Below are 15,907 nucleotides of genomic sequence, written 5' to 3'. Positions count from 1 at the left end.
GTTGTAGGAACATACGAAATCCTTCTCGGCAGTATGGTTAAATGATAAACTTATTTCCCCAGATCCACCAAAAAAAATTAAAAGACAAAAAACAAAATAACTGCGATCCTCTAAGAAACTGAGAAAAATTATTTTCAATTAGCTCTTTTCTCTACTGATCTTTATTTATTTGCTAAACCATGATGATAAATAAACAGTTTAATTTGATTGAATCCAGCATTGCTTCTTGCGTAATAATGAGAAGTTCCACTTGGCCGTCGTGCACTCACTAAGTTTGCGACAATCGAAAAGCCTCCTAGAGCTACCGACACCTCTTGATTCCACTGAGAACTCATCCCTTCTTTTCGATCTGAGAGTGATCATAAAATCTAAGCGACCGTTCATTGCATCGGGGACAACATGTCTAAGTTTCTATCAAACGCTTCCAAGTAATTGTAAATAGCTTGTATTTACGTTTGGCCAAGTTGCGATCGTCTATAATCAGGTGTTTTTCAGGTCAAGTGATGGCCTCGTGAAGCATGGATGAAATTTTCCGGAAGTGACCTATCCACTTCACACTTCTGGAGAATTACGACATGAAAGCCACTTGAAAAACACAAGCGATATCATGACTGAGAGATCTGTGAAATAATATATTTATTTCTCCTTTCTCTAAATTCATACTCAATCGTAACCAATTAACTTCGGTATGTACATGACTTTTAGTATTGACTGTTGACGAAGTAGCCTGGTACCTGGTCCAAGTGAGCGCTCCGTTGAAAGAGCATCGATATTCATAGTCCTTGGTCGGCAGCCCTCGGTCGGCAGAAATTTAGGTATAGGCCTTATGGGTTTACAAAGCAGCAATAATCAAAAGATCTACAGGTATTAAATGTTCTTTAAGGACCTAGAAGTAAAGCTTAGTGTATTTTAAAATCCTCGATGAACTTTAGCTGCCAAATTGGACCACCATATCTCTCAAAATTTTCTCTTCCCATAAGACGAACCAGGGCTTCCTGAAAAGGAAAAACGAAAGTACACACACGCTAAGAACTGACTCGAACAGATACGTAAAACTGTTAGTGGGCCGCACAAGCGAGCGATTGATGGTATCAAAGATGGAAGAAACAAACCAAAGAACAAACGAATGAATCAACAAAGAGGATAAAGAGTAAAACAAAAAACGATTCAATACATGCAAAGGTTCCAAAGTTCATTTAAGCTTATTTTGAATATTGCCATCGACGGGTTACATGACACCAGTTGAAACACGTAAGATTCACGACACAAACAATAAACAACTTAAAATGACAGGAAGGAAACCTTACCTCGACATAGTCTTCCTGCTGGGTGTCAATAATATTATACGCTCTTATCAGCAGGTCTTCGCCAATGCCGCGTAAACATTCACTGTAAAAAAAAAAAAAAAAAAAAAAAAAAAAAAAAAAATGGAATGAATTTGTTCGATGACAGTCGCCTCGCTCTTTCTCGGATACACCCCCATTATGTATACGCGCCATGCTCGCAAAATATATGAACTCCACAAAAAGACCCACTCTGGCTTTCTCTTTTTTCTTTCCTTCTTGTTCTCATACATAGCCTCTGCTAGATCAGTGTCATTATCGAGCGATTAACCCCTCTTCTAGCCCAGCATTAACCTTAGCATGCTATCAGTTGACTGTTGTTGGGTTAGTGGGTTAGGGGAGGGGTGGGTGTGTAGTTGTTCAGATGGAGACGTCGATCCCCTATTCTCAATGAGTCAGTGTCACCTATCTAGAGCTTCAAATTTTTAAGCATCCCGTACATGAGGTGCTCAATTTCCTACCTCCTTAATCGCTCTATTCGGTCTCGTAATCTCCCGGATGCTGTGGGCGATCCACCTAAAATGAGAAAAAAAAATTGATTTTTCTTGAGCGGAGCGCTGAATCTGACTGGAAAAGTAAGACTTAAATAATTTCGTTGTCTCACGATGTTGTCCCTTTTATGGTGGATCTACTCAAGATACAATTTTGTCAAAAACAGTCCAGTCGTCACGTCAAATCTACTCAAGATACTTAAAAAAAAAAAAAAAAGACTTAATTATCTTTTATCTCACGCAGTTGGTTAAAAAAAAGTCAATCTGTGTGCTTGGGTATAGTAAGTGGCTCGGTCTTGAGGTGGTGTTGCCGCTGACATGAAATCACCTTTTTATCAAACTTGCACCTTCACAAAAAATGGTGCCGGGCGGTAGAGAAACCTTCAGAAAGGAAATGCTGTCAAGGTTGACAGAAGGACGGATAAGATCGGTTGTGCATTATAAGGTGTTGGCAACTAACAAATAACCCATAGTTCTTGTCGAAAAAAATTAACCGATGTTCTTAAACGTCACAAAACTATCCCACTTCTAAGTTTTAAACGGTTTATATTTTAGTAAGAAAAGTACAGCAAAAATATAATTCTCATCTAGTTTGCAGTAACTTTTAGCCGATTGGCTTATACTTTCAAACTTGCCTCGCAACGGCACTTCTGACGAAATAAGTTACAATGCAAATAAAAGTTTCTTTCTTACCATATGGTACATCTAGAGGTTCTTCCTCTTCTGGTGTTTTAAGCACAGTATCCACATCCGGGGACTCTCTATCAGCGCCGGCATTTGACATTTTCAAGGTGGTGTCCAGTGCAGAGATCAAAGACGTGACGTCACTTTGTCTACGTGGATTCCTACAAAGTATTTCAAATGGTGGGGGTCACTTTCTAGAGAAACTGTGGTGCCGCGTCGGTAGGGGGGAGGGTGATAAAGGGGAAGGGAGGGAGGGAGGGGGATGACAAGATAATTGGTTTTATTAACTGAGTTGATAACGTCAATTGACCACCATAAAGAGTTTCTAAAGCTGATGTCTTGAGCGTTACCCCTTCGACAGAGCCCTTCGTTAACCCTTCGTTACCCCTTCGACAGAGCACTTCGTTAACCCTTCGTTACCCCTTCGACAGAGCCCTTCGTTAGCCCTTCGACAGCGCTCTTCGTTAGCCCTTCGTTAGCCCTTCGATACAGCCCTTCGACAGTTCTTATTGTCCTCCCTCAAGACAATTTCCTTCTCTCTTAACTTTCCATGTTATGATTATGGTTCCAATTTTACGACGCTAAAAATCACTCTGTCCACTCAATACATGGCTATATCATTTTAACGGAATATTACTCACCTTCGCGCAGATGCAGAAGATTCATCTAAACTAATTTCCTCTAGCTCTGAGTCCGTGTCGCTGTCTTGTTCAACTGATTCCTGTGCACAGAAATGAAACTTGCGAAATTAACATCTTTTTTCCTACACAGTGTGAGCAGGTTCACCGTTTGAGAATTGAATGCTAGCCAAGAAGCTGTAAGAACGATCTGGTCTCAAGTTTGTGAGAAGTGGAAGGATAGGAACCCCCTACCCTCTCCACCCCTTCCTAATCCGTTGCGTTCCTAGTCTCTACTGCACATATTGACCCGAATACGTCTTCTGCAGAAGCATTCAATAGGCAAGCCAACAAAGACCCCAACAGTAAGACTGCTCGCATGTAACAGAACTTTTTCAATCCTCTTAAGCTTTGAAAGTTTAAAACAGACAAATGGCAGTGCAAACCAAAATCTTTACTGCTCTATGATTGTAAACTACCGTACAGTATCATATAATCTCGTTAAATCACTCCTGCAAAATTTCGTTGAGTGTCAACATGACATGAGATCTCTCGAGCCTGCTTATTCAATACCCTGGATGATACAATTCAGTGAGGTTAGAAGTAAACTCTTGTTTTGTTTATCATTCATTTATTCATTCACCGACCGTAACTGAAACACTGGATTCTTGTCGCACGATGGGCCTGGCTCCATCCGGGGTATCAAAGCCCTCCGAACTCAGCTGACGTCTTGGATCGCTGCCTGCTGACCCCTGCCTAGGTGTGGCTGAAATGTGAAATAACGGAAGGTTACAAAATTAGAACCTTAGGAACCTCTTCGCTCAAAAGAAACACGCCAGGATTTCTTTTAACATTAGCCGCGCGAAGAACTCGCTTAGATTGAGAGAACCTTACAATAACATTACATCGGTGAAGACAAACACCTTTGAGGTATAAATTGACAAGCAAGGGACAGGAATAAAAGGGCTCTTCCTACGTTTTTACTTAGGAGGTAAAAAAAAAAAAAAACCACAAACTACAGCTATGTTCTCAACCGTGAAAGTTCCCAGTAAATGACGGGAGGTTTTGTTTAGCCGTGAAGAAAAAGGGGAAAGGAGATGTACCGGATGTCGTTATCGAGAACGAGAAAGGATGAAAAGGTCAACACAAGGAGGATCTCTTCCAACATAAGATCCATTTTTGAAGCGTTAACATCCCACCGGTAACTTCACAACAATAATTGGCGGACAGTGAGAAGATTTTAAAATAAATGCAACGGGTTTTCAAATTCAAATTGAAGCAACACTCGTTGAACAAATAATTCGGAAAATATTTCTTTGAAACATATAACAAACGGTCATCGACTCTTGAAAAGAACCTTGCCGGGGATGGAGGAGTTTGACAGGGAATGCAAACCTCCAACATGACCAGAACAGGAAAATATTTCCTAGTGTACCACGAACTCACCTCCTTGACTGCTCTCTTGAGAACGTCTAACCTTAGCAGCGATCACTTCACTAGGGGAAGGGAGTACATTTGCTGAGGGCGTGGTAGGCACAGCGTTTTTGTCACCCTTTTGTTTCTGCTTGAGCCGTCGTCTTTCACGGGCCGATAAGCCACTCTGTAAGTCAAGTCAATAAGGCGTTTTTTAGAGTGAGTGTCTACTCGATAGGGTCGCCTGTTGGAATAGGGGCGCTTATGTAACGAGTGCTCATTCAATAGGGTCGCCCATTGGAATAGGGGCGCTTAATGGAATGGGAGTGCTTACTTAATAGGGGCGCTTATGTCACGAGTGCTCATTCAATGGGGGCGCTCATTAGAATAGGGGCGCTTAATGGAATGGGAGTGCTTACTCAATAGGGGCGCTTATGTAACGAGTGCTCATTCAATGGGGGCGCTTATTAGAATAGGGGCGCTTATTGGAATGAGGGCGCCTACTCAGTTGGATCACTTATGAGAATAGGGGCGTTTGCGGTCCAAAAAAAAATCGACGGGGATGCTTATTATTAGACAGGGGGCGCTTATTGGAACGAAGGCGCTAAATCGAATAATTACGGTTTATGAGGTTTGATTATTTACAACATAAATGCATACTTGAGGACAGCGTTTCGAGTCACTGATGGAACCTTAACGAGTGCATAGTCTCATTTTCATCTGCGCGGGTGATACCGCATCCACCACTTTGACAAGTTTCTCATTTTTGTTCAAACCCCTCCTAAATCAAAATCCTCGAAAGAAAAGTTCTCTAAAAAATATTAAATATACAAGGCTAAAAAGTAATTAAAAGATTAAAACCAAACGTTTTCGGCTGTTTGCCGTCATCAGGGTTCATCAAAAGTTCTCTCTTTCGATTAAAATAATTGAGTATCGCTTCGCAAGTATTCGATGGTAGATGGCATGAACGATCAATAGCAATAACGCTACACAGAAACCAAGTCTCTATAGGAAAGAAGGCTTAGATTTCTCTTACTGGCTTCTCTAATCTGGCAGTGCGAAAGGTTTCGCGTGGTTTTCACATGGATTTCAAGATGGGCTGTTCCAAGAGATGATACCGCAATGTACTCACCTGAGGTGTGCTTTCACTGACAGACTTGGAACTAAAGATAAAAATCAGGACAAGAGAATCAGACGTGGTCACTGCACACTTTTCATTACTACAATAACACAACGTACCCTACGACATTGAGTGATAATACACGTAGGAGATCTGTCGACCTCTCTCCGCACTTAACCCTTTAACTCCCAGAAGAGATAAACATGTAACTTCTCCCTATAATATTCAAACGTGATCCAGCAAACAGGAAATGAGAATATTCAGACTTATCCCATAGAAGTTGTTATCTTGATCTAACACCAAATCTTGTAACTAATTTTCAAAGAAACGCGTAGCAGCTGGAGGAGAGAAAGAACAATCAAGCCTTGGGAGTTAGAGGCTTCATCCCAAAGTAAATTTAAAGACCAGGAACGAGCACGAGATTTTTGTAGGAGAGGAATTTTTATTTTGATACTGTACCTTGGTTCGGAATCCGCGTTACTCTTATCTTCCTCGTCCTCTTCCTCTTCTTCCTCAGCGTATTGTGATCTGGCCGCGTGTGAACTGGACGTTACTTTGTATCTGCGCCTCGCTCTAGGGCTTCTTGACGCGGGCAGATCTCCCCCTGGGGGACCTCCCTTGGGGGGTTGCGGTAATGGTCGCTGAGGCTGTTGAGACTAAATTAGGATGAAATAACTGGATTAGTTTTATCTAAGGGAAAGTACACCTGAGTATGTTCTATTCTTATTGGAATCTTACAGAAATCACAATCAGGGATAAGAAACTAGCAGAAATTAAGCAATTAGCAGATTATTTTAAAGATAAAAACAACTAATCTACACTAAGACAAAAAGATATTTGTCTAAAGTGCGAAAGACGCGCGAGGGAGAAGGGCGTTCTTCTCGCGCTCGCCTCGCGCGTGCTTCCTCTGCTCGCCGGAAAAACGTTTAGAGTGGCACCTGTTTTGCAGGCCATATCCGAGTTTCAAGAAGAAAGAAACAGACAGAGAAAAGAATGGAGAAAGAGGAAACAAGGGAAGCGAATGCCGAATTCAACGAATAAAAAAAATCCGTCTAACTTTGTTTCCATTTTTTTATTGCATGTGTTGTGTTGGCTAGTGATACTCTGACTATGATCTAGAGGTTAAAAACGGGAGAAAAACCACCACAATCGGACTTTTCAATAGCTGATATTTAAAGCGAGATCCGATTATCGGTTCTATCTGGTCTCACCTCTGTTCTGGGTGTTTTTGATTTAACAGGACTAGGTTTTGCTCTCTTTTCCTCCAAAACTGCTGCTTTCTTTACATCCTCCGAAGATCTCCTAACGGGAACAGCTTTTTCTTCAACACCTCTCTGCTTCACTGACTGTTTATTACTTGTCTTCTCAACACCAGCTGACTTCTTCCTGACGGCCATTTGTTTCCTTATTGATTCTTTTTGTTTTAAATCCACAGCATTTTTCTGCTCAGTTTTCTTAACATCCGCCTCGGTTCTTCCTTTCTCAGAAGAGCCACTCGACGAACTTGTGGAATCCACCGAAGATCTACCTCGGTCATTTCTCGATGAAGGCTTTGGTGATTGTTTTGTTGACTTCTCGTCTTCTAGAACACAGTCTACAGCAGAAATCGTTGCGATAGAAACTTCAAGTCCAGATCCTACGTATCCAGAATCTAATTTGGGCGGTTGCGATGAAGATGATTTTGATTTTGCACTAGGGGTTCGTTCTTCCTTTGTAACTGTTTTCTGCTTTTGCCTGCAATAAGGAAAGATAAACAAATTATGTAAGCAAATATGTGAAGTCTGCATTTAGATCAGAAATATCTGGATAAATGCTGGTGTAGGGTATCCAAGCTTCCCTTCGGTGGGAACGGGTAGGTTTTTAGAGGCTAAAATTTGTGTTGCAATGAACAAGATCGAGGGAGTCAGGCTATTTACAAATCACCCCTTACTTAAAATTCCATTATAAAAATACATTTAGCAATCATTTATGGCGAAATTTGAAGTTGCCAGGCAGGACATCTTCCAAAGTTGAAGGTCACTTTCCGGATTAAAGTTGAAAAACTATTAATTCAATTGCCGTAAACTTAAAATTCTACCTAAAAGATAGGCATTACCATTTATTATCTTTATTTCAAGTCAGCATGCACTGCAGTGTCTTCTCAAGTTGATGATAACTTTTCAGCAAAAGGAAAAGCTCGATTTACCGATGATTTCCACAAACCTATTTTTTGTTCCCTCGAGGAAGAGAGCAATCTGTTTCTTGATGTACGGGTGACGCAAAAGGCGAGCGGCACTCGGCCTCTTCTCTGGTTCTAGTTCCAACATACTTTGAACAATCCCACACAGATCATCACTGTAATTTGATGGCAGAGGTGGAGTCTGTAAAGATTGAATTTAATTGAGTACTTTACAGGCGAGACACAGATTTTCCTTGTTCACTGCTAACCCTTTCACTCCTTGTAGTGACCAACAAGGATTTTCTCCTTACCACATTAACACGCTTTACTGCAAGGATCGTGCACATATACGTCTCATAACAGCGGTTCAGATATACGTATTTCATATATTTGATGTGTTTGATTTATCATCTTACGGGTTTATGTCGAATACATTTGATGGCCTGCTCCCAGATGGCTTGTTATCTCAATTGGTAGAGCGCTGCACTAGTATCGCAGCGGTCAGTGGTTCGAATCCCGTTCAGGCCTGAATTTTTTCAGGTCTGATTCTCACTATTGCTTTCATAGTGCTTTACTGCGAGGATCGTGCACATATACTGGCATCTTCTAGCAGAAAGGTAATGACAGAGAGAAAAAAATCAGAGAGGGGCCATTGTTTGATTTATGAGAAAGGTTACCCAGCAGAGGGTGCAGACAATTGATACGAAAATCTCAGGAGTGTTTCCAAATGTAAGAAACAGAGTATTATATGTCTGTTATCATTTGACCATAACACATGATTTTGGTTAATACATTGTGAACTTAACATGTTGCTATAACGCACCCAAGGTATGATGTAATGTCAGGGAGGTGCATTTTGGTTTAAGTAATCTTGGAAAAAATAGCCATGGCAGAAATAAGCTCTATTATGCCTTACTTACTAATTGGTGGCATATCTGCCCTCCATTGAGTTAGGTCATTAATGTTATGCACCAACAGCAAAGCAAAATAAAGAAGTATGCAATTTTTTTTTTCACAAAAACAGCTGACTGAGTTCTCTTTAGCTCGGTGGTAGAGCAATTGGTAGGTGAATTCGAAGGTGTGTGGTTTGATAACTTGTGAGGGGACTAAGATTCTTTTCTTTGTCTCACATTGGTTACAAAGTAAAAAACTTATTGAATGTATACTTCAATTGACCACCAGGCTTGATACTTTCCATCCTTTTTATTCTACATGCATTTTTGCAAAGCACAATGTCTGTACCTCACAAAAATAAATTTTCCTTTTTGTGCTCATACCTTTCCTTTGAGTATCTTGTAAACTAAAGAACTCATATCCTTTGCATTAAATGCATGTCGCAAAGTGCACATCTCATACAGGCAACAACCTAAAGCCCAAACATCAGACTGAGGGGAAAAAAAAAAACAGATAAAACAATAATTGATTTGAATGAATATCACCAATATCAATATCACCAAATACCAGAGTAACAATTAACAATTATTCTTCTTTGAAGTCGAGGTGAATAGTGGCTAAATATTTACTGAGCCATGAAGAAGCGAGGTAAATATATTCCCGAAAGCCACTATCCACCAAGATTGAAAAGAATAATTGTTTTAGTATTATACACACGAAGTGATCTCGACAAAATTAAAAGGAAGCCATTTAAAGGCAATTTCTGCTTCTGAAACTTTAGCGAAACGCGAGTTTACGCCTGCCAATTTGTTTTTCCCATTATCCACTTGCTTGGAGGTGTACATTGTTGATTAGCCCGAGATAGCGAACAAATCAAATTGCTTGAAATGCCAAGATCACTGAGTGTGTATACTAATTTACATTAATTTATGTGCTTAAGACCAAGAATGTCATTGTGCTGCCAAGTAAAAGTCAAAGGGCCCTGGACTGACTGTGATTGTCCATGTACACACAAGGGTAGATTTTTTGCTCCGACAAAGGGCTAACGCTCGAAACGTCAGCTTTTGTAATCGTTACGGAGGCCAATTTACCATTTCAACTTTGTTGATATATCCAAATTATTTCGTTACCCCCACCGACGCAGCCCCAAACAGTTTCTTTAGAAACTATCAGCCTTTATAGATTTTAAAAGGATTGTTGTCTGTGACAAGGAGTGTCATTTTACAAACCTGAGCAGAAGTGAACATCAGAGTCACATTACACTGGAGATGTTTCTTAAGTTTGATGTGTTAAATCTGATTTATGCAAAACTGATAAAAAAAAGTATCCACAAACCAGACTGAAAAACAACTTCTCACTAATGGTTAATCAACATCAGTGACTCCTCCACACTAGCAACAGTCCTTTTTCTAGAACCTAGGTTCCATACATGTACACATGTCATACTTTATGAAATTCAGAGTTGCATCTTACCTTATGGTTGTAAGGCTTGTTAGAAAAAAGCTCTGGAGACATATAGTATGGTGTTCCAATCAAAGTGGTTGCCATATCAGAGGATGTTTCCAAAACTCTTGCTATACCAAGATCACCAACCTGACAGATGAACACAACAATAAAATGTAGGGGACTATACAACAATAAAATCATTTGTCAGAATATGCCTAGCTGATTCGACCAAAAACTTAACCATCTTTCAATTTAGCTACCAGGCATAAAAGATACTAAGCCTAACATAATTATATGATTTTATGACTCTGTGAAATTCTGAAAATAGCTCCGTGCAGGATGTCTGTTACCTGATCACAACATTAAAATTGCCCTAGCTCACACACATTTCTGCATGGCAATGAAGACTTAGTATGAGACCTTTGTATGTCCAACTCCATTTAAGAGCACCAAACTTTCTTCTCTTTTAAGCACATCAACTTGTAGAGGTTAATACATCGACATGTCAGAATTTAGTTAAAATTCCTGTCTGTAACTCACTTTGATTATCTTGCTCTTTGTCAAAAAAATGTTTTGGGTCTTCAGATCTCTGTGAAGAACATTTCTCTCATGCATATACTGCAAAGTAACACAAAAAATATACATGTACCAATTACATCTAATCACTGCTTTAATGTTGCATATATGATTAAATTTGTAACACTAATTAAACAAAAGACAAATTTATGCCTGATAATGGTTAACCTGAACAATTAAGTCAATTATCACAGTCCAATAATCTAACAAAGATATTTCATGTAGCTACATTAATCTGCAACTATTTGTAATGCATCAGGTGTATAACTGTGATATAATCTATAACCTACCAGTTTTTTTTTTTCAGGGGTACACCTGATGTTTTACATTTTGAAATCTTTTTGATGTAAGTTACACAGATTCATTACTTTCACATGTTAACCTCTGAAGTCAGGGCGTAGAATTGCCCCTAATACAGGTGCCAATGCAACTAAATTTTTCACTTTGGTGACCAAGTCTTGAAAATTAGTCCCAAATTGGTGACTAGATCGCTTCATCAAAAACTACTTAATTTAATTAATTAAATTCAATTTTTAATTTAATTTATTAGATTCGCCCACAGGCAGGAACACCGCAACAGCTTGCGCCAATTACTGCGGACCCAGTAAACCCACCCATCCCACCCCAGGGGAGGACATCCACCACACAGTAATCTCATGCGTGGGAAATTAATGTCTCCTACCCCTAACCCTGCAGGAGACGGGGCCTACAGTTTATTCATCCTTATCCGAGAAGACTAGAATATCTATCCACTTCTTGATATTATAGAAAGGTAGCAAATTCTCCTCAGTTATTTTAAGACCATGAGTATTGGTCCAGCCAGGGCTCGAACCTCCAACCTCCCGCACAACACAATCTGACGCTCTAACCAATTGAGCTAACTGGGGGGTGGTTAAAGATGAGATGCAGAGAAGAAAATAGAGATGCAGTGAAGAAAAAGATTTCTAAAGATAAATCTGCAGTGAACATTTCAGGCATTAACCTGTATGGTGTTGGTTGAACATCCTACACAGGGATTAGGAAGGCTGTGCACCATGCGCATATTACGCAAAAATTTTTAAAATGTCACATTAAAAAACTGCTTACCGAGCCCAACATGCACCTCAGTCGCGTGATAGGTGATAAGCAGTTCAATCTGTGTATCCATTTTGTGTTAAAACAAACAAAAGTCTGGTGTATCTGCTTCTTGGATCGGCAAACTTTCGTGTTCATTTAATTTCTTCCCCAGACATCTACTCGTACTCAGTTAGCAAACGAGGTTACATTCCACCACGGCACGACATGTGCTTTGTGTTCCCGGGGTTTGTGTTATGAACTCATTTCTTTTGCATTTCAAATCAAGATAACGCCTCTGAAGAAACTACCAAAGTTAGATAGTACTCAACGCCAAAGAAAAATTTCAACTTTTTTAACATGGAATTGAACACCGAGTCAGTTGAGACTAATCACAACGAGTTTGAAGGACTACATATCGCGAATTGCACATTATGATTTCCATATTCCTTTTCATCCAGCCCATACTGTTACCAAATGGCCCATAACTTTTCAAAGTCAGGGGCCGTAGGCCTATTTGTCTCATTTGCCTCATTTGCCTTCCCAATCCCTGCTACACAACAATTTTAAATTTCCAATTCTTAAAAAGCTCACTCTAGTTGTACTAAGAACTGACACTGTTAAAATTGACAGTAATTTTAAGTTAACTGCACACATTATTAAAGTTAATATTCCCCAATAGATTTCATCTTACATTTCATGGTGCAGTTGCCTCATGGTTGATGTGCTTGACTCCGGGGTTTGAGCCCTGGCCGAGGACATTGTGTTGTGTTCTTAGGAAAGACACTTTACTCCCACAGTGCCTCTTTTTACCCGGGTGTTTAAATGGGTACAGGCGAATTTAATGCTGGGGGTAACCCTGCAATGGACTAGCATCCCATCCACGGGGGACGTAGAAATGCTCCTGTTGGCACCATGCTGCAGAAACTGTAGTTAAGTGCCAGCCTGATGGGCCACTTGGCTTATTAACAGGCTTTACTTGTTCTTATAGCAGCACTAACTTCTTAGGCTGAGTTGTCATGGTAATTTAACTTAATAAACAAGTCTATCATAAACCTTGTATATTTTGTACCTGCAATGCCATGGCTATTTGGACAAACCACTCAACAACTTGTGTTTCTTCAAGTACTTTTCCTTCTTTTGACTGTGCTTTCAGCTTCGTATACAGGTCACCTCCCTCACAAAAGTTCATTATAATGTACAGAAATCCTGATTCATCTTGGAATGATTCCCGGTAAGAAACGATGTTGGGATGCCGCAACTGAGACAATAACTTTGCCTGGAAATTAAAAAAAGGGAGTTTTATATGATACAGAATTACTGTACAATAGTCCCCATCCCTCCCCCCACAATAAACTTTCACTTCCCCTTTAGTTCCCACTCTTACAACACTCATTCCATAAAACTAGGTATTATGGTATTAAGATAGTGTATTAATGTTCATTAAGTTATTACAAAACAAAAGTCTGGTAATTGCATATTAACTCTTAAAAAAAGGTTATTTAATCTTACAATGATACATTTGTCAGTGTTCCTTGAAGTTCTGTTTTCCTTCATATTCAAGCAAACATTTGGCCACACCAATAATTTACACACAATTACTCCCTAGACCTTGATAACAATTCAAAGTGCGGTCTATCAAACAGTTCCTATTATTGTGTCTCAGAGAATTTTAAACCAAGGGTATATTTGTCTTTCTTCTCAGCAGCTTCCTGCTTGAAAACATATGAACCTTTTCACTCCCAGAAGTGATTAAACTGTAACTTCTCCCTATAATATCCATACATGATCCAGCAAACAGGTAATGAGAATACTCAAACTTATCAGGTACAAGTTATCTTGATTGAACGCCAAATTCTCGTAACCAATTTACAAAGAGATGTGTAGCAGCTAGAGGGGAGAATTAACAATCAGATCTTAGCAGTTAAAGGGTTAATTTTATATTGTGAGGAGAAATTTCTTTTTGCTGGGGGTGAGAAGGTAAAACATCCTGTCATAGATAGCAATTCCCTTTCAGTCCAAAAACGAAGTCACAGTAGTTCCCTAGCTCACAGAAAAGAAATTATGGCAATTGAGTGGCGAAAAAAAGCACGAGTTACAGTGTACTGATTGAGTTCACACCTTATGCACTGTCGACAAAGAAAACATGTCCACAGCAATTATTCACGAAACAGTTGGTTAACATGATGTTTTACTCACAGCCATCGATCATCTGTACACCATAAATTCAGATCACCAGACTTGTAGATGAATTGTATCTTACGACAGGATAAGCTAATTTCTTGGTTGGGAGTCCATTAATAAAGTTATCAAGTCTTGTTGACGTAATGAATATAAGCAAGTAAAAGTCGTGTAGAAAACAACTTCACCTCTTGTTCTGCGGCTTTCCTTTCTCTTGAGGAGGCTTTAGAAAGATCGACCTTCTTCATGACACACTATAATCGTACAGGAAAGAAGTCAACAGAAGTTTCATACGCAATTATGCGAGACAGCTGAGATGTATGGAACAAACGATACTATCAAGGTTACAATTAGACTTCGTCACGAAGTCTTCCAAGCTTACTTGCTTTCTATCTTTACGATGCTTCACCAAGTAAACCTCCCCATAACTTCCCTTGCCGATCACTTTACCGATGGCAAAACTTTCAAGCGGCATTTTTGGCAAGAACTATAGACAATTCACGTGTGATTGTGCCCCAATATCTAAGAAAGCTACTTCATAATTCCACAGCTACACTCATTCTTGTCTACTTTCTCTTCCTGCTTTTCTCTCGAAGTTCCTTGGATCTAAACAGCTCTAGTTCTCCGTTAAAGATTCGTGTTCATCTTATCTCGACCTGTATCGTATTCAATCACGTTATCCCACACACACAGCCGGTGTATGAGCCAAACATTTATGAAATGCGGTATGACAAATTTGTCTGCGTCTTCTGTAACTATGTGAGCCAATGATGCTTTGCGATAGAGGACTATTCCAAAAGAAGACTAGAGCCTGGGTCTAGCAAACGGGTACCGTATCCCGAAAGAATTCGCCTTACCCCCACCTCGAAATAAGTGACACAATTTTAATGGCATATTATCCGTCCGCACAATTATTATATTATTATTTTTTGGACACAATAAAAAAAATATATATACACAAAAAAAATTAAAAGGTAAAAATTGTATCATAAATACTTTTGTTCTTGGGCCATCGTAATTTGATCAAAAATATAAGACATAAACAGCAGTGATAAACATATTGAACTTGCACATTTTGATTATGACTTGACGTTTCGTGTGTACTCCACATACATTTTCAAAAGTAACCGTTGAAATTTAAAACAGCTATGTATGTATATAACTAAGGCGAGGAGACTGGAACCAAGATTAAGCAAAAAATAACACGAGAGCAGATTAATAAAGCAAGAGATTTTCATTTCCGACGTTCACGTTGAAAGCTGGCTCAAGTTCTTATCAAGGTAAAAATTACTCCCTTCTCGCGACCTCAAGAATTCGAAATAAAGAAAACAGGACTATAATCTAGGAGAAAGCAAACTGAAATTGTGCAACCAATAATGGAAAATAAAATTATTTTTAATCAGAGAACATGGAATCATTACTTTATCTTTACAATAGTTGGGGGGGAAGGGTTTATTTTGACTGATGCATTATTGCGAAATAATGTAAAAAATATTTGAACTGGTTTTCAAAAAATAAGTAATAAACGACAAAGAAATCGTAGATCAGTCCAAAGGACTTATTCTGCTGCCTTATTTTGTCTTCTATTCCCACGTGAACCGGTCAAAGTGCAAAGACAATGGTAATCTCCCAACAATCAAACCAGCGTGTCACGCAACGACTGTCACGGGTCACTTTGGTCGCAATTAGTTCAATCGTCATCGTCGATATCAACTTCTTTTAGATCTTTAATCTTTAATAAGTACACTCCTAAGACAGCAAAAACAACTATACTAGGAGTTGTTATTGTCGCGAGGACCCCGTACGACTATGCCGATAAGGTATCTGTTTCATATACAGATATTTGCCATGTGAGAAATAAATCAAAGTCAGTTGTTCGACGCTTGCCAACGCGTAATTGCTCTTAGTATCCTTCAATGTCAGTGTTTTGC

General features: G+C 39.4%; 1 protein-coding gene across 1 annotated transcript; it reads right to left on the bottom strand.

The window, feature by feature from the left end:
* Positions 1 to 619: 619 nt before the first annotated feature.
* LOC111339066 (uncharacterized) lies at positions 620 to 14,744 on the bottom strand. The gene is made up of 17 exons (XM_088732183.1): positions 14,359 to 14,744; positions 14,165 to 14,230; positions 12,868 to 13,074; positions 10,707 to 10,784; positions 10,194 to 10,313; positions 9,104 to 9,211; positions 7,871 to 8,028; positions 6,880 to 7,402; positions 6,128 to 6,324; positions 5,681 to 5,711; positions 4,582 to 4,735; positions 3,783 to 3,901; positions 3,160 to 3,239; positions 2,528 to 2,679; positions 1,805 to 1,859; positions 1,308 to 1,389; positions 620 to 995 (listed from the first exon to the last, which is right to left on the bottom strand). The coding sequence occupies exons 1-17, from the start codon at positions 14,449 to 14,451 to the stop codon at positions 900 to 902; spliced, it is 2,319 nt and encodes a 772-aa protein (XP_088588309.1). The 5' UTR covers positions 14,452 to 14,744; the 3' UTR covers positions 620 to 899.
* Between the last annotated feature and the right edge of the window lie 1,163 nt (positions 14,745 to 15,907).

The sequence above is a fragment of the Stylophora pistillata genome, chromosome 9 (assembly GCF_964205215.1).
Source record: "Stylophora pistillata chromosome 9, jaStyPist1.2, whole genome shotgun sequence".
Lineage (NCBI taxonomy): Eukaryota > Metazoa > Cnidaria > Anthozoa > Scleractinia > Pocilloporidae > Stylophora > Stylophora pistillata.
This window is presented reverse-complemented; position numbering and strand designations above follow the sequence as displayed.

Bases quoted from the DNA above. Each gene is read 5' to 3' on its own strand.
- LOC111339066 (XM_088732183.1), bottom strand. From the start codon at position 14,451: ATGCCGCTTGAAAGTTTTGCCATCGGTAAAGTGATCGGCAAGGGAAGT. The intron at 13,075-14,164 runs GTGAAGTTGTTT...TTTAATTTCCAG, and splicing joins GGAAAGCCGCAGAACAAGAG to GCAAAGTTATTGTCTCAGTT. The intron at 7,403-7,870 runs GTTTGTGGAAAT...TCCTTATTGCAG, and splicing joins CTCGAGGGAACAAAAAATAG to GCAAAAGCAGAAAACAGTTA.